General features: G+C 36.6%; 1 protein-coding gene across 1 annotated transcript; it reads left to right on the top strand.

Annotated features, from left to right (window-relative positions):
- Positions 1 to 1830: 1830 nt before the first annotated feature.
- Positions 1831 to 23668, top strand: LOC127660178 (glycerophosphoinositol inositolphosphodiesterase GDPD2-like). The gene is made up of 15 exons (XM_052150287.1): positions 1831 to 2069; positions 7416 to 7622; positions 8645 to 8748; positions 8879 to 8972; positions 9082 to 9141; positions 9301 to 9399; positions 9587 to 9680; positions 10706 to 10845; positions 11748 to 11830; positions 11914 to 12073; positions 19750 to 19971; positions 21197 to 21345; positions 21929 to 22076; positions 22219 to 22301; positions 22834 to 23668. Exons 2-15 carry the CDS (start codon positions 7542 to 7544, stop codon positions 22895 to 22897), a joined length of 1581 nt encoding a protein of 526 aa, XP_052006247.1. The 5' UTR covers positions 1831 to 2069; positions 7416 to 7541; the 3' UTR covers positions 22898 to 23668.
- Positions 23669 to 23952: the final 284 nt, after the last annotated feature.

The following is a 23952-nucleotide window of genomic DNA, read 5'->3' on the forward strand; positions in this document are numbered from 1 at the left end:
TATCACAAGGCATCTTGCAAAATTCAGACAGGTTGGTTTTGGAATGAGTTTTGGCAACATTTAGGGCATAGGCCCTTAGATGACTTCAAAGCTAACAGACATGAAATCAAAATATGAGTTTTCTGGCTTTTAGTCCATGTATTAAGAGCATTTTTGAAAAATGTTACAAAAAATAAACTTGAATAATGCTGTGTTAAATAAAGCAAAGCTGCTTCAATGAATCATTTGGCTTATCAGCTCCATAATTTTGAGCCATATTTTTGCAAATGTTTAATCAGGATCCTGCACATGGTTGTACCTGAAATCAGTTTACTATGTTCTCTTTAGATCATCAGTTAAACATTAGGGAATATTGCCAAAATATCTTACCAGCAGAGGTCAGTCCAGATCAACTGTATGAAAATTTAAAATAGCGCACTGTAGAAATTAGTAATACATTGTTTCCAGGATTTTTAAGAAAGAATAGGCTATTCTTGTGCATCAGCTTCAACCCCAAATATTTATAGTTTATTTTGAAATTTGATTAAAATACTATACAGACTGAGAAATAATCTGCACTGTGGCTACATATTAAATGATCTCATTGCCTTTCTTTTAATATTGAATGTATTTTCTTCCGTTTTTATGTTTAAAACAATCTTCACACACTGTCAAATATAAGGACTTTTCAGGCATATTTTACAGATGATACAGTTTTGATTACAGATTATTTTGCACACATACTATTGTTTTAGACATTATAAATTATGTTAAGACAATTTTTTCATCGTTATTATTTCCCAGGTACTCCAGCAGGCTAATAAAAGTACTTTGTTTTACATACCATTCTTTGAATTTGTACTTTGTGTGTGTGTGTGTATGTGTATGTGTGCATAGTGTACTTTGGCAAGAGGATCAGCAGGCCAATTAGTAGGGTCCATCCTCTGCAGGCGAGGAGCACTTCCCAGCACGTGCATCCACTGTTCCTTCCATGTCTGTTTTAACCTCAGCGGATGTGGCAAATTAATAGCACAGCAGCTGTATTTGCTCAGTTACTGTAGAATATCCTGAGATTAATATTTCTAATTATAATTATTAATGTAATTTCCTTATAGGTCCTTCTACTTCTGTGGTCATTGGGATCGATGTCACATCTACCCCCTTCCAACTTCCAGCCTACACCATGGATCAGCAGCTCCTCCAGTTGACCCAGCTGAGTTGAATATAGGTGTGCTACTGTTACAATTAAAATTATATTGTATTATTATTATTATTATTATTATTATTTATAAGCAGAACAATTTTCTGTTATTCAAAAATGGCACCTTATCCATAATGTACCAGAACTTGTCTTGAATAAATAGTTTCGGTTAAGTTGATACTGTAAATGTACTGTAAAATTGTTTAATAATTAACAAGTTGACATTGACAATCACGTTCACTGCTGCCAAAGTGGATCAGGTAAGAGGGCTTCGTTATTTTTCTCAGCCCTGATGATGATGGACCAGTCAAGTAGTTGTTTGTGAGGGCAGGATATAGTGTTATCAGTACATGTTTTGTGACTGCATTATATAATCGAATTTGCATTTGTATGTAAGGTAGCGTGCCTTACGTAGTAACGCCTTTAAAATTCCCAATTGGCAAAATCTAACTGCGCAAAGAGTGGTTCGATTTTCCTGATCGTATCTCGCGAGAGTTGATCTTGCTGTTACTAAAGTTAGGATTAGGAAAGGTTTTGCGTTGGGTTAAAGTGAATTTTAGGATTAGGAATATTTCTGTGGTTTCAGTGGGACTCAAAATAAACAGAATAAACACAGTTTTAGGAATGTCACATGCGACTCTCGCGAGACTTGTCCCAGCCAGAGGTTCCCTTTTTGTTACGGCCGATTTTCTGGGCGCCCTCTGTAACAAGCACTCCACAGCTTTTCATTCATTGGTTCTGGTCGATAGGAAAGCGGTAAGGAATGTGCACTTATTAATATTCAGTCCACGGGAGGGTTCGGATGCAGAAACTGGAAGAAATGTCTAAATGTGTGTGGTTTAGAGAGACTGGTTGTGAATTCCACATCACATGTTACTTCTTAAACAAGGTAAGACATTAATATGCAAATTTATATTTGACTTATTCTCGCCGACTTGCTCTTCAAAGCATGAGCAAAATATCGCCAGGTGTGCTCATTAAATGTGAGCTACTACAGCAACATCATGTTAGGAAAAAAAGTGAGCTGAAGACATCGACTCCTAAAACAATGTCAGTTTTTGTCTGTGAAAGTTATTGGAAATGCCGTGTTAGCATTCAACAATAAAGTTTTGACGTTTGTGCATCACGGATAATCAATAGCCTGACCAAAACCAGGTGTAATAAATAAGTTTACGATTTGATTTGGTAAAATATTTACTTTGATTTGCAAATCATTTAAGTATTTACTGTTGCACTGGGAAATGTTGCCTTATTGGGTTGTCGAGCTACAGATTTACCCTCAATATTGTTTTAATAACTTTGGATATATTTTTTTATGACATAAGACGACAGCATGATGTCACTGAACTGCAGGCTGTAAATTATTTGTGAAACATTTAGCATTAAAGAAAATGTGTGTTAAATTTGGCCACCCAAATCACAATTCTTGTATCAGACAGAACTAGTGTATTGAATATTGAGTGAATATTGTATATTATTCATTTTGTCTAAATGGGTCGATTCAGCTCATTGTAACACCTCTGCAACATTGTAATATCATAAACAGAAACTCTGTGAAAGATAGGATTATCTTTTACTTGCTACTTTTTATTTAAAAGCAAATGACCTGAAAGACACACACACACTGTGCCCAACAAAATGTGACTTGACCTAGCCATTTGATTTGTCTGCAGGATTTTCATAAAGTTTTGCATATAGGCTGCATTTTCTTTTCTTTATTTCTTTACTAGCCACGTTTTATTGTTTCAAACAAACATCTCTTGAAATAAAACACTTAGGCGTAACAGAAGAGAAACTTACATGAGTGATGAGTTAAATAACTATTCAATTATCTTAAGTGTGATGTTTGTTTTTGTGGCACTTTTTATCAGTCAAAGTTCTGCTCTCTAATGCAGGTTCCCAAACCTTCTTTTTAAACTATGGCACACATTTAGAGCATGCAAAAACATACTGCCAGCTCTTTTTAATATCAGTGTTTATTAAAATGTTAAACTGAGCAGAGACTTCAACAGAGATTGTCACCCATTTGGAAATCGCTGCTCTAATGAGCACATAAAAGCCTGTGATGTTGATGATTTGGTTTTGTAGTGGATTTGGTAAGTGTACTAGAAATGTACACAGTTGATGAGAGACATGTCTGGATTATATTTAAGAATTTGATCTGATATGATCTGAAATTAAATACTGTATGTCAAGATTTAATTTAAATCACATTTAGCTGCAAAAGGACAAAAATGTAACCTAAAAGACTGTTGAAACCGTTCGCAAGAATCAAAGAGAGGAAATCATTTTTGTTTTATACACAAAAATTATTTTAAGATTTACTTAATTACATTTTATGGATTTTTTTCCCTGAAATTTAAATGAGTAATCTTTTAAAAAAATACATATTAAAAACCAAAATATTTAAGTTGATGTAATTTAGTTATCAGTTACAAAATACTATGAAATTTTCACCAGGGCAAAATTAATAGTTTGTTGACTTGACAATCTCTTCACATGTGATGATAAATAAATAAAAATTATAATTTTTTTTGCCTTTGCTTAATATGTCCTGTCATACCTGTCTGCACTGTGGGGATAGGTTGTTTTTGCTTCCTTGTGTTACTGTTGTAAATAAGATTAATAGAAATAACACTCCTTAAAATGAAAGTTAGTTGCCTACTTTCTTGCCTAATTGATGCAGGGTGTGTCACGCATGTCTATGCCTAGATATATAGTGGAACTTTGTAACACAAGAGCAATTGTTTCTGTCTCTCCAGTTATTAATTATTAATTAGTGTGTGGCACCCCCACAACCCCCACCCCACCCAATTTTTTTATTATTTTTTTTATTGATTTAGTAATTTTATTTAAAATTTGATATTACATTTATGTAAATTCCTCTACAATGCACTATATTAGGTTTAGATAGTCTTGAGGTATTTAAACATTTATTATTATTTATTGTACGTGGTAAAATTGAGGTAATTTTCCCATTTTGGGGGAAATTCTACTGAAAGTTAGACTAATCCTTCTTGTTCCTTGTGTTTTTTTTAAAAATATTATTTGTCCAGTAGAATTAAAATGTTATAACTATGCAGGGAGTCAAACATATTGGTGGTCGAATTCCTTTGTAAACCTTGTAAATGGATATTTTAATAGTGGTGTCCAATGAGAAAAAGTGGTAAGTTCGTTCAACGGTTTAAATCATTTTGCAGTGTTATAAAGTTGAGGCTAAATGGGTCAGATGAAATAAAGTAGAAGTGCACTCTGAAAGGCATAATGTTGTCTGAATGGTTTGTGACCGTGTCATGGTACCATTTACTGAACTGTGAATTTCTTCCAATATAGAAAACTGGTTAATAAGATTTTCTTGAAGTGATGTATGTGGGTTTTGTAAGTAAAGAATTCGTCCACATAAAGGGAGACTTTGTGGTTGATATAACTGGATATGCAAAAGCCTATTCTGTTAATTATTATTTTCTTAGAGAACAGCTTACAGTGAAACAAGACACTTCCCTTTTGTGCCTTCTCATTGAAACATTGAAACTCAGTCCATGAACTGGACAAAGGAGCTGTAGACTGTTCTGTGAATTGTGGCGTGTTTATAAGAAAATGGCACTTTTAAAGTGGTCCATGCACGATGGTTGTTATATGCTGCAAAAACAGTTGAATAATGCTGGATTATGACTGCAGTACAGCAGGCCATTTAGTAGAGCTGCAGGTTGACAAAGTAGTCTTCGCCTGATAAGGTGATAAAGTAACAAATTAAAAGCACTGTCATGCCTGCCTGCATGAGACAGAATATCAACTTAACAACTCTGCTGTACTTGACATGATTCCTTTCTTCTTTGTCAAGTCAGGAGAATGCTTATTCCCCCAGTCTTATGAAGCGTGTCCTCTATTGGGAAAAAGGCTGCTTATGTTACGGAGCTCAAAACTGCCTTACAAGAATGGATCTTTGAGCTCCTAATCTCTCCTGATTCCTAATAGTGACCTTTTCAGAAGAAATTGCATTAACCCTGTTGGAACTATAATATATTAGACATATATGGCAGTTCCATAGAAATGGCCTTGGGAATACTTGGTAATGGCTTTTGCAATACAAAATCACCACCACAGCAAAAGGCTTTTTAATAAATGTAATAAATGTAAAAGTTAATATCTTGAGAATTAAGATTTTACATAATATAATTTTACTATAAACCAAGAAACAAGAAACCAGAGGGCTTTCTTGGGATGTTATGCAGGCTTGGTTCTGCGGTGGTGCTTAAACAGACGTTAAAACACCCCAAATTGATCAATGTTGGTGCTTTATTGCATCTTCACTTTTACTACTAGAGCACCCCCACTAAATTCAGAAGCACCCTCAGAGATTTTGACTCTGATGTCATGGTATGGCAAGGCACGAAGTACAAGGTTTGCTGCTTTTTTCTTTTAGTTTGTACACATTTGAAAAGCCAATTTCTTCTCTGAATATACTGTACCAGTAATTTTGTACAAACCAACTTGTTTACAAATACCATTTTCCTCAGTTTAGAATAATAGTGAAGTTATCAAAACTATGGAATAACACAAATGCGAGTATAGAAATTATGAAGCCAACAGCAACAAAAACTGACTTAGATTCTTTAAGGTAGCTCCTCTTTGCCTTGGTAACCGCTTTGCATTCTCTAAACCAACTTCATGATGCATGAGATACTTTCCAGTCTTGAAGGAGTTGGCTCTTGTTGAAAGCTTTTCCTTCACTCTCCATTTTAACTCATCCATTTTTATTTTTTAGAAATCTTATGTGTATAAATACACCATATATATTTTGTTTCCTTCTGCTTCAAAGCCTCCTTTTTAATTTGCTATGTGAATATTGCCATATGACAATAATATATCATTACATTTCTTTTCTTTCTGTTGTGCTATACATCTCCATAAAGAGTTGCCTTGAGTTCTTCAGTTGACTTATTAGTCCACTGTTTAGACCTGTTTATCTGATCATGAGTTTCACATCAACTGAACCTGAAAAAAACCCCCATCCATTCAGAAACATTTTTCACAACCACTTAGGAACAACAGGGATTATGTTTCATTTAATGCATAACCTGTCAAAACAGGGAAAATGCCCTTATACTTTTTTCACACACAAAATGATCCTTTATATCTTATGTCGGAAACGGTGGCCCATATAATTACTGCAGAGCACTCGAATAACTTTTTCATGACCTGACAACATTTCCCTTGATTATAGGATGCTCTGTAAGGGAGCTTAAATAAGAATATATTTAGACATTTATCATTTACACAGGTGTAACCAGTTAACTTAAGCTGGTGGAGAACTTTCCATCTTTTTATTAGAAGTGAGTGATTGAGCCTTTTTTTAACTGATTGCCACTTCTAATTAAGTTTAACCTTTCCTTTCCTCCACCATCATGTGACTGAGACATAGGAAACAAATCACCTCTTTTTCAAATGTGCAAATGTGTCATGTTAGATGAAGGATTTAAGTGTTCCAGACTTACTAAGCCAGGCATAGAAAATATACTGTACACAAACATATTATAAGAATCCTCATTTTAACAGAAATGTAATACTTGCAGTGCAGTGGTATTCCCAGCACATAATTGCCTAGTTTAAACTAGATTACGGGTGGTTCTTGATTAAGACGCAGACCATAGCACGGAAATACAATGCGCTAAAGTGCCTCAACTGTTTAGTGAATTTGCCATTCAGTTCTATATTGAAGCAAAATTAAAAATAGGTTTCCTGTGGGGCCTGGGTTGGTCAGCGAGTATTGACGTTGACTACCACCCCTGGAGTCGCAAGTTCAAATCCAGGGTGTGCTGAGTGACTCAAGCCAGGTTCCTAAGCATCCAAATTGGCCTGGTTGCTAGGGAGGGTAGGGTCATGTGGGGGAACCTCCTGGTGTTCACGATTAGTGGTTCTCGCTCTCAATTGGACGCATGATAAATTGTGCTGTGATCGCGGAGAATAGCATGAGCCTCCAAATGCAGAGTCTCTTCGGTGTCATGCACAACGAGTCACGTGATAAGATGCATAGACTGACTGTCTCAGAAGCAGAGGCAACTGAGACTTGTCCTCTTCCACCCGGATTGAGGCGAGTAACCGTGCCACGAGGACCTACTAAGTAGTGGGAATTGGGCATTTCAAATTGGGAGAAAAGGGGATTAAAAAGGGGAAAAATAGGTTTCCTTGAATATGCAATGTAATTTATTCTCTTTCATATTCCTGCTCTTTTCAGGTGTGAAGCAGTGAGTCATTTTCTAGCGAACACCTACACCAGTACACATGAGGGTGAACCTCACTATCTACAAGAAAAGACGTCCATTCATCTGCATTGCTGGAATCATTTGATGGAGCAAACACAATGCCCTTGATCATTTTCCAAACCTGTCTGAGAGGGATCTACAGTTGTCACTGGAACAGTCAAAGTAATACGCGACGAAAAGTGAGATTTTCATTCAATTGATTTCCCAGAAGAGTAACATTGGCTCAACCAAACACATGAGTTTGGGGCAGAGCTTAATGTTTGATCATTCAATGGAAGATGAGGAAAGTGTCCGGAAACCTATTTGGAAACAATCATTGCTTTAGCAATTCCGTTTAGTGACGCTAGTGGCGCAGAAATTACACACTTCATCTTTAAATGGCCTCGCCTTATATGGCATGATAAAGTTACACATCAATGCTGATATATTCTAAAATTCTTTCTTGTGCTGCACCCATTCTCTCCCACTGTTAGTATGATCTGCAGTTATCTTTCTGTCTTTTTTTTTTTCCTTCGAGAGACCTGCAAAATCAGTTGAGTGAAGTGGAATATTTTACCATGACTAATAAATGTAGAATGGAATAAAAGGTAATTGTTGCCATTGAATGCCTCCTTAATGAACAATAATCTTATTTCTTAAAATATTGCTTGCAAGTACAAAGCTTGTGGAGACTGATGATCATGACATGCAGAACATTTTTAATTACAAGCTTCAAAATACTCTAAATTCTTTTGATTTGTGACAGAAACCGTTATTGTTTAATTCAGAGATTTCTAAAATCTTGTGTGGGATGGACTAGTAATAATCTGTTATCATAATAACCACTTGGTTTATAAATGGACCCTACTTTTGCATATCCAGAAAAATAAGCAAAAGTGTGAGACAGGATTTGCTCTAGTTCCCCCAGGCTTTCATTTCTGGTTAACCCCTGACTGGAAACAGTCACGTGCACACAGGTAGAGTATTGAAAAAGTTTTATAGTACACTTTTCCCTTAAGTGCTCAGTTTAAACATGATTTGTCATTGTTTGAGGATTCACAGATTCAGAGAAACTTTTTAACTACTGTACCTACTGGGTTCCCACAGTCTTGGGAAAACATGGAAATAAATAAAGTTCTAAAAATCTTTCATAACTAAAAAGACAGATTTAAAGTGTGCATTCAGTGCAATTTTCACTTTTTTCTGTTTACTTTCTTTTCAGACGGCATGCTACTGGTTCTCTTTTCTTTCTTTTGTATCCTTACTTGCCCTGCCTTGGATGTACATTTGTTATATTGCATACAATGACCACAGTGATTTAAATTGGTGAGCACATACATAAACACAACCACACATTACACTAATCATAGAAGTACATTGTAAATCCATTGACCTTGTGTTACAAAAGTTAGCAATAACTGTCATTGTGCCATATTGCTTAAATTTCCTCCTACAGGACGGCCTTCAAAACACTTAAAAAATGGGTGAACTGGTACATGATATTGTTAGTCATTTCTGCTGTGATAGCCACATACTGCCTTCTTCTACAGGTAAGAGCGAATGGGAATATTAAAAGGCATAATGTGGACCCGATTGCTCTGTGGTTAATAATTCTAGATAATGGTTTGTTCCAATGAAGTCATTCTTCATTTATTTCAGGTATTTGCATTACTGCATTTTGCACTCCGAGAACCCTTGGTTTTACACTGGCTGCATAAGGTACTCTTTATTGACATGAACTGTTTTAACCTAGCACACCAATACATTTAATGAAGCTCATATTAAACATTTTGGTAACACTTAATATGGCTATTACTCCGTTTTAAGGGATGCTTGCACGAAGCAAAAACATTAATAAATGCTCTGTGTTCGGTATAGGTATTGCTGATCTTGGGTCTCCTCATTGTCACTCTTAGCACAGCTGGGATGAGCATAAAATGGAAAGAGGAGTGGAAAACTGTCTATATGTCATTTCAGGTATTTTTTTTTTGGGAATCTCAGGTCAGCTCATATATTAGAAATGGCAGTGTGATATTTTTTTCACCAAGATAATACATTATGCAGCATTTACTATGGAATTGACACTCATGTGTCAGTATCTCCAGTTACACCACTATTGTTGTTCTGTAAAGAGTATGAAAATACACTCCTTGATTTCCCATAGGCCACTGCTCCGTTCCTGCAGCTGGGTGCTCTGGTGGCTTTGATTCTGATCAGCTGGCTTGTGTTTCAGAGTTACCATAGAGCAAAAACAACTGGTTAGTAGTGGGCACAAAACCCCCTGACATGTACCTAAACATTTATTTATTATACCAGCAATGCAAGATGAAAAAACACTGTTGTAGGTTATACACTCACTGAGCACTTATTAGGAACACTATGGTCCTAATAAAGTTTCCAACTTTGTCTTCTGTTGTTGTAGCACATCCCATGTAGAGGTTAGACATATTTTGCATTCTGAGATGCTATCCTGCTCACTACAATTGTACAGAGTGGTTATTTGGCTTACCGTAGCCTTTCTGTCAACTTAAACCAGTCTGGCCATTCTATGTTGTCTTCTCATCAATAAGGCATTTCTGTCCGCAGAACTGCCGCTCACTGGATGTAAACTCCCAGGAGATTAGCAGTTACAGAAATACTCAAACCAGCCTGTCTGGCACCAACAATCATGCCATGGTCTAAATAAATTTTTTCCCTCATACTGATGGTTGATGTGAACATTAACTGAAGCTCCTGACTCATATCTGCATGATTTTATGCAATGCACTACTGCCACACAACTAGAAGATTAGATAATTGCATAGATAATTAGGTGTACAGGTGTTCCTAATAAAGTGCCCATCCATCCATCCATCCCACAAAAGGCAGCAATAAGTCAATGATGCTCAAGGAGGCAAGTTATTAGGAACCCAGGGAATACAAATTTTAAACAGTTATTTTTGTAGTATCAGTTGTCATTTTGTCTCCAAAAAGGTAAAAATAAACATCTTAGAAGGGTTATAGAAACTTACGAACACAATTGTACCTCACAGTGTAATTATTATATCAGATTTGAGCAAGGTTAGATGGATGACTGGTTCTGTTTTTATGCTTTATAATAACTTTCAATATTAAACATAACAGATCAGATTTGTAATGTATTCCCACATTAAAATTCGAAAGCTTATAGCCACTGTGAATCAGCTGTGGGACAGATGATTGGTGTGAATATAATATAATTATAAGTGTCAAAATTCTGTCAGTCCGTTTATTGTGTCTGTGATTTTATTTATTTTTTGTATAGCTTGTAAGGTCTTCATTATGGTGACGTTCCTGATAGTGTCAGCTGCCGTGTTCCTGTCCCCTCTTGTAATCTGCTCTCCATGCATCACCAATACTCTTCCCCCAAAGCCTGCACTCATTGGACATCGCGGTGCTCCTATGGTATGTGGGAATGCTGTTAGTGGAAACATTCATTTGGAGACATACCTTCCCTTTGATAAAACGTCTATTACCCTGTGTTTACATTACTGTGGCCATCAAAGTCTTGCCCTTTTGAACAGATTATGTGGGTGTTGAAATTTGACAAGCCACATGATGAATCATATGCTAAAGGTTCTGAATCTGTTTAGGATTATGACTATGGCATCATTCCCAGGTTGTAAGCTATCTAGTTGTGGGAATGTAAATCATGTCAGAACAGTTTTCAATCATAAGCAATTTATAGATTTAATTATCACTGATAAAAAAAATTACTGTCATTACAAAATATGTAGTCCCCATCCAGAAAGAGGATTTCATTGGTAGTCTATCAATCGGTTTCATAAACCAGCTCAAACACTATCAGTTGAATTCCACAAGCAGGGAAGGTGGAAGAGTGACATTTGATCTTCCAGTGCTTGTCAGGAGACTGGAGGTTAACTATAAATAAAAGTGTGGAAAGAACACCGATAGCGCAGCTTCGGTGCAATCAGGTGCAAACCTGAACATATATTTATGTGGTAAAATAATGATCACTGAAAGTTTTTTTTTGTCCTAGCTTAAAAAGGTATTTTCTTTTTTCTATGTAAAATCAAGTTTCGATTTTTATATTCTATGGTAATATGCAAAAACAATAACACTTTTAAAAATAATTTAATTATATATTGATTAAGAGTCGGTAAGATATACTGTAAGTAAAAAGGGATCGAATGCCTTATTCTTAATTATCTGACAGCTAAATAATATCTAAAGGAAAATATCAGACCAATCAAAAACAACCAAAAAGCTAATCAAGTCATTTCTATTTTTCCTTAATGGCTTGTTGATTTATTTTAAGGAACTGAATATATTTCATATGTGTTTAGCTGGCTCCAGAGAACACCATGATGTCATTCCGGAGGAGTGTGGAGTGTGAAGTTGTGGCATTTGAGACAGATGTACAGCTCAGGTACAGTTTCTCTTTAGTACTGTATATGGACACATGTTGCCACTGTTTTAAACAAGAAAACAAATACTTTTCTACTTTTTCAGTAAGGACATGATGCCTTTTCTCATGCATGATGATGGCTCAAATTTTCTGCTAAGAACGACTGATGTGAAATATAAATTTCCAGGACGAGATAGCTCCACGCACACCAACTTCACAGTGCAAGAGTTAAAGATGTTAAATGCAGGCGAATGGTTTTTAATGGTGAGAGCTAAAATATTATTTGTAATTTTTACTGTATGTATTTAAAACTATGCTAACACATTTCATATAGTACTTTATTGCTGCAGATTAAAAAATAATATAATGATCAGTGGCGGCTGATAGGAAATTGTCTGGGTAGGGCTGTACCACATGCAATAATTTCAGCAACCATCCCAGTATGATTTAATGCAAAACAGTGAAAGTTAAAGAAAAAGTTTAAGAAAAACAGTTAAAGAGGTAGTTCACCCAAAAATGACAATACTGTCATCATTCACACACCCTCATTTTGTTCCAAACCTGCATGACTTACTTTCTTCTGTTGAACACAAAAGGTATTTTGAAGAATATTGATAACAAAACAACACTTGTGCCCATTGACTTCTTACACATGGAATTATTTGAGATTTATTTTAAAATGTCAACTATACACAAAAACACCACACTGGGGCTCAACATGAAGAAATGTACACTACCAGTCAAAGTTTGAGTACATCTTCTTGACACATGGTTATTCATTAACAGCTATGAAGAAATAATTTAACAGTCTCAATTAAATGGCGATGACTCCCTGACCAAGTTAAACAAATGAGACTGAGGACAACTATGTACAAGAAAACTCAATGTGGTGAAAAAACCTGCATGTTTTCCTGACAGCTTATTTGTACAGGAATTTTGCTCTTCTCTCCTCCCTGGGTGTCAAACTTCTTAATTACTTTCTTACTGAAGTCAGGAATGTCCTTGTCAAGTTTCTTCTCCATGGAAAGCATAGCCAGAGCTTTAACGTGATCCTGTGTCATGGTGTTTCTCAGGAAGGTCTTGATCCTCTTCAAAGTAGACAAGCACCTCTCTGATTCTGCTGTTGTCATGGGTGTGGTGATAAGGATCTTGAGAAGACTGACAGTCTCTGAGAAAGTACTCTGAAGGTTGTTCTCCATGAAAAACTGGTACAAAGGCACTGCACCACTGCTAGCCTTGAACTCGCTGTTCTCATAGATAAAGGAGAGTTCTGTTTGTGCTTGGCCTTGTTCAGCATAGGGTACACCTCCATTGTTGTTTCAAGCACTGCGTCAGGGAACTTCACACTGTGTTGTGGGAACAACTCTCCATGCAACCGTAGCCAAGTTTCCATCAACTTTTCGCTCTGTTTTGTTATTGACAACGTGAAAATGCGTAATATATATATATATATATATATATATATATATATATATATATATATTATACACTCACCTAAAGGATTATTAGGAACACCATACTAATACTGTGTTTGATCCCCTTTCGCCTTCAGAACTGCCTTAATTCTACTTGGCATTGATTCAACAAGGTGCTGAAAGCATTCTTTAGGAATGTTGGCCCATATTGATAGGATAGCATCTTGCAGTTGATGGAGATTTGTGGGATGCACATCCAGGGCATGAAGCTCCTGTTCCACCACATCCCAAAGATGCTCTATTGGGTTGAGATCTGGTGACTGTGGGGGCCATTTTAGTACAGTGAACTCATTGTCATGTTCAAGAAACCAATTTGAAATGATTCGGGCTTTGTGACATGGTGCATTATCCTGCTGGAAGTAGCCATCAGAGGATGGGTACATGGTGGCCATAAAGGGATGGACATGGTCAGAAACAATGCTCAGGCAGGCCGTGGCATTTAAACGATGCCCAATTGGCACTAAGGGGCCTAAAGTGTGCCAAGAAAACATCCCCCACACCATTACACCACCACCACCAGCCTGCACAGTGGTAACAAGGCATGATGGATCCATGTTCTCATTCTGTTTACGCCAAATTCTGACTCTACCATCTGAATGTCTCAACAGAAATCGAGACTCATCAGACCAGGCAACATTTTGGTGAGCTCTTGCAAATTGTAGCCTCTTTTTCCTATTTGTAGTGGAGATGAGTGGTACCCGGTGGGGTCTTCTGCTGTTGTAGCCCATCCGCCTCAAGGTTGTGCGTGTTGTGGCTTCACAAATGCTTTGCTGCATACCTCGGTTGTAACGAGTGGTTATTTCAGGCAAAGTTGCTCTTCTATCATCTTGAATCAGTCGGCCCATTCTCCTCTGACCTCTAGCATCAACAAGACATTTTCGCCCACAGGACTGCCGCATACTGGATGTTTTTCTCTTTTTACACCATTCTTTGTAAACCCTAGAAATGGTTGTGCGTGAAAATCCCAGTAACTGAGCAGATTGTGAAATACTCAGACCGGCCCGTCTGGCACCAACAACCATGCCACGCTCAAAATTGCTTAAATCACCTTTCTTTCCCATTCTGACATTCAATTTGGAGTTCAGGAGATTGTCTTGACCAGGACCACACCCCTAAATGCATTGAAGCAACTGCTGTGTGATTGGTTGATTAGATAATTGCATTAATGAGAAATTGAACAGGTGTTCCTAATAATCCTTTAGGTGGGTGTATATTTGCTTTCTTCTGCCTGTTTCCATTTCAAATGGCCTTTTATCAATAAAAACGGTGTGCATGATGCCTAAAAAACACTTTGTTGCAAAAGTTTTGGTTTATTGCAACAGAAATCTGCCCTTAAGCCATTCCATACAGAAATGTGTGTTTATCGCTAATTCGCCTCCCAGATGTCCCTAATTTCTTTCCTCTGAAGTTTTGGTAAAATGGGGAGAGTATTGAGACCATTCATTAAAATTAGCCAGTTTGCAATCAGAAGATGAGGAATTGCAATCAAATAGGAACAGTTGCTCTTCTGATAGGACTGTAATATTGCTCCTGATGTTGCAACCATCACAGGTTGCCTCCATTTCCGTCCTGAAAGCTAATCATCATGGCCCTGTTCAAGCTGGAAACCTGTACCAAGTAGTGGGGGAAACCTTTGGTCTTAGTATAAGGACCATCAATCGATGTGTATATGCTGTGTGCACAACTATTAAAAAAAATTGATGCTGTGTAATATCAGGGTTTACATATGATTCATTCCTGATTTTCAATAGGCTATTTTGAACTAATCTAAAGTATCGTCATCACCACTGACCAACTAAACTTGAAATACATTTTTGTATAATAATGCAATTTACATTTTCTGAAGAAGCTCAGCAAATGTGATCTGAGGAAACAAGGGTTAGATTTAAAATATTTAAATGTTTTAAAATGTTCAAAAGCCAATTTTCTGAAAGTGAAGATCAAAAGTGTAGAACATTCTGAGAATGTCATTCAGCCGACTTTTTTCATCTGAATGGTGTAAGGCTACGGTAATTTAAGTTTGTGTAAAGAAAAGGCATATATTTTTTTGTTTGGTAAATTATTTGTACTTTTTTGTTTGGTAATTTTTTTAATTTAATACAATGAATTTTGCCTGCATTTTTTTTCAAAAGTAAGCTAAACAATAATTTTATAGAATTTGGCTGTTAGTGTCCCAAAAAAGCACACTGATATTTTTGTCCTAGTATTGTGTATTTACATTTTATTTAAAACATCTTTGTGCACAAAAATTATATGGTTTTTATATTGTGGGCTAATTCCGTGACTGCCGTCTATTATTTTGAATGGTGTGGAAAATAAACTTTAATAAATAAATGGATGTCTACCATGATTATATTAATCGCAAAGAGAGGCCATTCATTTGTTCTCTGTGCACTTGTCGATGTGCATGATACGAGATATTTGTGTTGGCACTCCTGGAAGTTTCATGTTTGCAGATCAGATCTATATGCCATTAAGATCAATTCATAATCGCATACAATAAACTGGCTTTAAAAGATGTATACCAACGTCATGATTAACACAGGCTAACGATTGGAGCAAATTCTGTCATGTGACACTATATTTTTTGGGTTAATGGCAATTTTCTCAACAAAAAGTGTTTCCAAACCAGTTTTTCATGACATTTGAAGTATCAACATAGTTTATGCACTAGAGTTAAAAGGAAAAATAATGTTGACACTTGTGAAATTTTTGTGATAATTTGCTTTTCCATCAGCTTTATTTTGATGCGCTAAAACTTTTTTCGCAAAAAAATCCTTGATGGAAATGTAGTTAGTGTTGCGCTGATGAGGTGCTGGGTGAAGGAGAACCGCTTCTTCACATGCATCAGGATGGTATCACATACATGTAAAATATACATCATCAGCTTAAATTTACAATAAACCAATTTTGATGAAAATTATTCTGACTGAACACGCCTGTTCAAGTCAATTATATGATTACTAAGGTTTTAACACCAGTATTATTAATTGCACAGCATGTTTACTTCTCCTGATCTTTAACTTGCAATTGGTTTCCCCAATAAAACAAAGGTTTACAGGGGCATGTCAATAAATAAACCACCTATTTTTTGTTACATGCGAGAATGCCTTATACACTGATTTCCTTTCCAATGTGTGTGGATTACAAATAATCATCATGCTGCTTGTGACTGCTCTGTCATAAACCTGGAATCTATGGAGTGAAAAAAAATATGAACGCAAATTTAAATTGCAGACAGACTGCTGCATCATTCGACCAAAGTCAGCTGTGGTAATACGGCATCCTGTATCTGTTTAAAAATTTTTTGACCTCTGTATTCAGCCTCTGTCGTGTTCCTGGTCCCAGCATCATGCATTGCTTTATGGGCAGGTGCTGCTGGTCAGATGCACTGTCCCCACATAGAGAGGGAATGGAGGCCCTGGTCCAAAAAATAAAGTTAATAAATAAAAAATAAATAAATGTGATGTGCTCTATGACAATCATTCACTTTGATGGCAGGGCGCATTTAGGCTTTTACAGACTGCTGGAAGTGAGCAACTCATCAACACAACAACAGCTTTATCAGACAATAGTAAATATAGTTATTTACCTGATTGTTAGCATGTTGTCTGTGAACCTATGGACAAGTGCTTTAATGAAGACTGGGTCGATGTTCCTCTTCTGCAGCTGGTTGAACGGCATGTCTACATTTGGCATGATCTTGTGGAACAATGCTAGGAAAAAAAACGAAAGCCTCGTCTTCAAGCATCCTCACAAAGCCCCCAGCCTCTCTGACAGTTGCGGGATCAAAGGTCCCAGAGACTCTGATGGTCTGGAAACACTTTAGGAGGTCATCCTTGTGCTCGTACACCGTGTTTACAGCACATCTGTGGAAGTTCCAACGTGTTGTACAGGCTCCGGGGAGTCTATGCGCAACCACTTGATCAAGCACGGTGATTCGCTTGGATGACCTGGAGAAGAAGGCTGAAAATCCACCAAGGTCGGAAAAAAGACGCCTGGGGAAGTGTGATGTTACCTGCTGCATGATGAGGTTCAGCTGATGAGCATAGCAGTGGACATAGTGAGCACTTTTGTAGACATCCATTATCTTACATTGAACTCTGCTGGTTCCTCCCCTCATTACAGCAGCCCCATCAAAGCTTGGGCACTAAGTTTGGCCTTTTGTCCATTCGGGAGTATGGTGCTAAGCCTGTCCAGAAGCTCTGTAGTGATGGTGTCGGCGGTTGCGTACTGGATGGTAATGAACCAAAAAAAATGCACTTGGATGTTACTGTTGGCACAATCAGCAGCTGGCAGTGGGTTGTCTCGTCTGCCTGAATGGCGATAAAATCAGCGGCCTCAATTTCCTCCAGAACGTAACCCTTGAGCACTGACATCATGCAGTCCAACAGCTCGTTTTGTACCGTCTTTGACATGCCTATAAAAAGGTGTCTTAAGGTGCTCCTCCAGAACAATGTCTAGGGAGGCAACAAAATCCACCAATTCCCTAAAAATGCCAGGGTTGTCAGAGGGGTCAGTCTCGTCATGCCCACTCAAGGCCAACTCAAAAGCCCCACAAAACGTTGTGATAAAATGTGCTTGTTTTTATCCACCTCCTCATTGTGTTTCCTCATAGCAATCCTGTTGCTGTCGTTGAGCTGCTTAGCGATGTTCACTCTTCCCAATATGGCTAGCTTGACAGAATTATCCAGGTGTGCCCTGGTGTTCTCGTGTTTCCTTACTTTCTCAGACTAGGCCCAGCTCTTTCACCTCTAGTTTTTCCACCCAAGTTCTCCTCTCAAACGGACTTTGGAAGAGTTTAGGTTTGGGTCTGGAAGCAGTGATAATTGCACTTGCTAATGTCACATAGTTAAAATTGCACCCATACAAAGTAGTCCTGACTTTAGCAGTGGCTCGTTAGTTGTGATAAAATAATCGACCTTTACAGATAAAATTTGAGGAAGCTGATTGGCAAAATTTTATGCCATATCTTAAATATTTTCATATCTTGATGTGAAATTCATCAATTGGCTAAATTGCTACATAGACCCACCTCCTGTGGTCGATCCTCTCTATCTCCCCAGAGCTGAACTTCACAAGTATGAACAGGCAGAAGGGGAGGGAAAGCATATTTTGCACAGATGATTTTCTATCATATTACATCAGTTCATATAATTTATTATTATTTTGTGTGTTTGTGGGGGTGGGTGGATTGGGGGGGTGGGGCAGTGCCCTTGCGCCCTCTATTTGCTAGCCACCACTGCTAATGATAAAATATGGTAGATTTGTTCTTTGGCAATCTTTTTTCTATGTAAAGTTAGTTCCTGATCAGAGGCCTGTGAAAATAGATATATCAACACATTTTCTTTTTTGATTTCACCTCATGAGAATTAGAAAATAACAGTTATATAAGCGTTCCTGTAAATATCCTAGAATTTAAAGGAATAGTTCTCCCAAAAATGAAAATTCTCTTATCATTTACTCGCCCTCATTCCATCGCAGATGTGAATGACTTTCTTCTGCTGAACACAAACAAATATTTTTAGAAGAATATCTCTGCTCTGTAGGTCCTCACAATGCAAGTGAATGGATAAATGCAAGAAATATTTTGAAGCAACAAAAGGACATAAAGGCAGCATAAAAGTAATCCATATTACTCTGGTTAAATCTATATATTCAAAAGCGAAATTAGAAGTTTGGGTGAGAAACAGATCAATATTTCAGTCCTTTTTTACTATCAGGCTGCTCTTTCACATTCTTTTTGTTTTGGCGATTCACATTGTCTGTGCATATCGCCACCTACTGGGCAGGGAGGAGAATTTATAGTAAAACAAGGTGTAGAGTGGAGGGGGGCAGGGGTGGGCTGGAATGACGCATGCCTGGTCCCCAATCAGCCTGATGGGGCACGCGAGGGATAAAGGCGGCTGGTGACGACAGTGCGAGAGTGAGAGAGAATTACGGGCAGCCGCCCTGTATTTGTTTGTGTGTGTGTCTTTTTATTTCATTAAATATTGTTTATATTGTTAAGCCGGTTCTCCTTTCCTTTAACCCCCTTTACACAAGGACTTAAACATTGATCTGTTTCTCACCCACATCTATTGTATCACTTCTGAAGATATGGATTTAACCACTGGAGTCATATGAATTACTTTTATGCTGCCATAATGTGCATTTTAAAGATTCCAAATTTTGGTACCCATTCACTTGCATTGTATAGACTTACAGAGCTGAAATAATCTTAAAAAAATAAAATTTGTGTTCTGCAGAAGAAAGTCATACTTCTGGAATGGCATGAGGGTGAGTAAATGATGAGATAATTTTCATTTTTGGTTTAACTATCCCTTTAAGTGAGATTGCAACTGACTTTTGAAACCAGTTTGAATAGAGAAACAAAAATGCATGAATGTTCAATTGCATTTGACTTTCAGATCTTCAGTTTTAGGTATGACAAATAAAATGTAATATTTTCATTACTAAACACAGACAGATCCATTTCGATCAGTCTCATCGCTCTCAGAGGAAGAGAAGATGCAAGCTAGGAATCAGACTGTGCCAATGCTATCAGAGCTCTTGGTCATGGCCAAAGAGCATAATGTCTCCCTCATATTTGACCTAAAAAATGAGAAAAACTCAACGGAATTCTACTACAGCGACTCCTATTATACTATTGAAACCATCAAAAAATCAGGCATCTCACCAGACAAGGTAATATATAAATAAATAGAATATACATATATATTATACACACACATACATACTATATATACAGCTCTGGAAAAAATTAAGAGACCACTGCAAAATTATCAGTTTCTCTGGATATACTATTTATAGGTATGCATTTGAGTAAAATGAACATTTTTGTTTTATTCTATAAAGTACTGACAACATTTCTCCCAATTTCCAAATAAAAATATTGTCAATAAGAGCATTTATTTGCAGAAAATGGCAACTGGTCAAAATAACAAACAATTATGTGTTTTAAGAATTAAAGATCCTCCACCTTGTCGTCTAATGGTTAGACTGAGACCTGAAGAGGCCTTTAAGCCACAGTGTCTCGCACCCACTGTGAAATTTAGTGGAGGATCAGTGAGGAACTGGGGGTGCTTCAGCGAGGCTGGAATCGAGCAGATTCGTCTTTGTGAAGGATGCATGAATCAATCCACGTACAAGGTTATCCAGGAAGAAAACATGCTTCCTTCTGCTCTTATAATGTTCCCCAACTCTGAGGATTGTTTTTTCCAGCAGGTCAATGCTCCATGCTACACAACCAGGTTAATCAAGGTGTGGATGCAGGATGACCGGATCAAGGCTCTGACATGGCCAGCCCAATCTTCAGACCTGGACCCCATTGAAAACCTCTGGAATGTGATCAAGAGGAAGATGGATGGCCATAAGCCATCAAACATCAAAGCTTCTTGAATTTTTGCACCAGGAGTGGCATAAAGTCACCCAACAGCAATGTGAAAGACTGGTAGAGAGCATGCCAAGACGCAAGATAACTGTGATTGAAAATCAGGGTTATTCTACCAAATATTGATTTCTGAACTGTTTCTAAGTTACAACGTTAGTATTGTGTTGTTTACAAATGAAAATGAATTTGTTTTCTTTGCATTATCCGAGGTCTGAAAACACTGCATCTTTTTTTTTATTTTGACAAGATGTCATTTTCTGCAAATAAATGCTCTAAATGAGAATATTTTATTTGGTAATTGGGAGAAATGTTGTCAGTAGTTTATAGAATGAAACAAAGATATTCATTTTACTCAAACACATGAGAATAAATAGTAAATCCAGAGAAATTGATAATTTTGCAGTGGTCTCTCAATTTTTATTGTATATCTGTATAAATACAGTCTTAATCTCTAATATTTCAATTAATCCAACAAAATTTCTAATTATTCATGCTATTTATATTTTGGATCACTTGTAGATATGGTGGCTTCCTCCAGGATTTAGAAACGATGTGAGCAAGATTGCACCAGGTTACCAACATGTGTATGATAATTTACCTGACATGGATGCTGATGGTGGAAGCTTCTTGAATGTGAAATATAGTTCACTAAGCACTCGTAAAATAAGGTGAGTGTAGGAGGATTTTTGCTGCTCATCTGACATGCAGTGACATGATATTCATTAATGTTGGTATAATCTCACAGCCTAAAGCGAGGGATGGTTTTCACAGGACTTTGTTTTCTAACACAGATGACAGAAAGGCTGTGAAAATTACGAGTTCATCTGTAGCCTAAACTCACAAATGCACCTACTAACAATTGTAGTAGCAGGAAGGTGTACTAGCCCAAATTCAACAAATACAGACTGATTCATTCATTCATTCATTCATGACACATTTTCCAGACACTTTTGTGTTCGGATGGGTGCACATGTCATTTTCTCATTGTAACCAACAGTAAAGATGAAATAAAATCAAATTAAACAAGAAAAGCTTGACTAATGAATGGCACTGCATGTAAAAACAACCACACCACTCCTGTCTATTGTGCAGAGACTGGCTTGTTGCGACATGACAAAAAGATTGGGCAATACAGCCCAAAGCAAGTGAATGGGATGATTTGTAGTTTGTTGATCGCACTTATTGTTTACTTGTTTGTTTTAAATTTTTCTTCATATTTTTGTTTGTTTTCAATCATATTACACTGAACAGTGACCTGCGAAATAGGAATGTGTCAGTGAATCTGTGGGTTGTGAATGAACGCTGGCTCTTCTCATTGCTGTGGTGCTCTGGGGCCAGTTCTGTGACCACCAATGCCTGCAACATCCTCAAAAACATGTCTCGGCCTGACTGGCATTTGGTAAATCGCAGCTTATCCACTCACCTGCCTCTGTCTATTTTGCCATAAAAGAGAAGCTTCTTTCCAATTTATAATTCACACAGGCTTTTCTAAATATGTAACATCACTGATGTCCTTTGTGTATGGATGTTAAAAATTCCAGAAGCCTGTTGAGTACATGTGTATATGGATCTCAGCTGATGTGATATCAGTGCTGCTGCTATTTAGCCTGTTTCTTTTGCAAAGGTAAGTAATGAACATTTCAACTCATACAGTGAATTGCATGTATATTTATATTCTGTATATCTAATGAAGCTTAATTAAATACTTTTTTTGTAGTCAAATGTATGGTTTGACAAGGGTTAATACTTGATGTGAGACAACTGTAAGTAAGCCATTCTTAGGTTGATTTCACTGAAAAGTGTAAACAATGTGGCTCTTTTGGCACTATCAAAACATTGCTCTGTTTGTTTGAGCATCCTGACCACTGAAAACTGTTTGGAAAAAGTAATTTTTCTATTCAGTTTGGTAGTGCAGTACAGAAATTACATCTTTAATAAACTACACCTTTAATATTTAAAGTTTTTGATATTGCCTTTTAACAACTGTAGGCTACTCAAAATGACATTAAGACAACATGCAACTTAAATACTTATTATGAAATTAATCACAAAATGTAAATTTTGTAATTATGTTGATCAAGCAGTGCCATACCAGTTAACCAGTCTGCAAAATGAGAATATAACAAAAACAAAATTTTCTCTTTGTTTGTGAAAAGGAAAAGAAAGCATGTTTCCCACCAAAGTACATGGGAGAAAAATGTCCCCCTCCTTGCACTCTGATTTGATGTCATCCTTGTCATGAAAGAGGTCTTTGCATTGATTTACCCTTTTGAAGGATCGTATGTGGTCATTATATGTAAATCATGTCATATTAAAAGTTTCTCAAAATGAATTCACTATTTGAGCTTTTATGCAGTTTGAATATTGATCAGTATGAGACTGTATAATAAAGTGTACAATGCTGCCACCCCTCGACAAAACTGTAATTTCAGCCATTTTCTTTGTCTTTCATACATTAAAATCAGTTGTTTGCATTTACACAGCACTTATTTTTAATAGTTTTATGTTGTTTGTTAACTTTGTGAATTTTTTTTAAAAAGAGATTTTATATGTAAATATGTATGTTTATATACATAAACATTTTGGTAATTACAGGGCAGATAAATTCAGAATAATGCAATTACTGTATAACTCCATTGATGGTGTGTGCATATATTGATAAAATGAATATTAGTAAACCATGCTTTTTTTTATTTTATTTGATTTCCTTGTATGGCAATTAGAAATAAAGTTGTGTGCATTTTATAGAATTATTTTATAATTACATTTTGCCAATTGCATTAAAGGTATTTAATAAAATAACAATTTCTAATAATTGACCACAAACACATAATATTATATTGATTTGTGATGCAGTGTAGAAAATGTGACTGACTCTTTTTTCTTAAAAGATGAAATTTTAGGAATTATTTCATGAACTAATTGTGTAAAAGCAGGTAATTTGTACCATGTTTTATTCTAATAAAATGGAAAAGCCCAAGTGGCTCTCAACCACAGGCTAATCACTTGAAGCAGTTTCACGCTCTCTCCACTAGGTGGCAGGGACACTTAATAATATTCAACCATGGAAACATTTTTTGGATTTTTTTTCTTCAGATTTACAAACATTCAACAATTTTATGTAGGCATTTTCATTAGCAAAGTAAATAATAAATAACATAGCCTATGCTAGATGTTAAGTCTAATTACTTATATGACAGCAGGTACATTCAGGCCACTTATTTGAAGTTTCATGAGGTATTTTCCTCTAGTGTAATATCAAAATGTATCATATT

Source organism: Xyrauchen texanus, chromosome 19, assembly GCF_025860055.1.
Source record: "Xyrauchen texanus isolate HMW12.3.18 chromosome 19, RBS_HiC_50CHRs, whole genome shotgun sequence".
Classification (NCBI taxonomy): Eukaryota; Metazoa; Chordata; class Actinopteri; order Cypriniformes; family Catostomidae; genus Xyrauchen; species Xyrauchen texanus.

What these genes read in the sequence shown, in the direction of transcription:
- LOC127660178 (XM_052150287.1), top strand. Translation starts at nt 7,542, where the DNA reads ATGCCCTTGATCATTTTCCAAACCTGTCTGAGAGGGATCTACAGTTGT. An exon ending in GACATCGCGGTGCTCCTATG is followed by an intron (nt 10,846 to 11,747) that starts GTATGTGGGAAT and finishes ATATGTGTTTAG; the next exon opens with CTGGCTCCAGAGAACACCAT. An exon ending in CAGGCATCTCACCAGACAAG is followed by an intron (nt 19,972 to 21,196) that starts GTAATATATAAA and finishes GATCACTTGTAG; the next exon opens with ATATGGTGGCTTCCTCCAGG.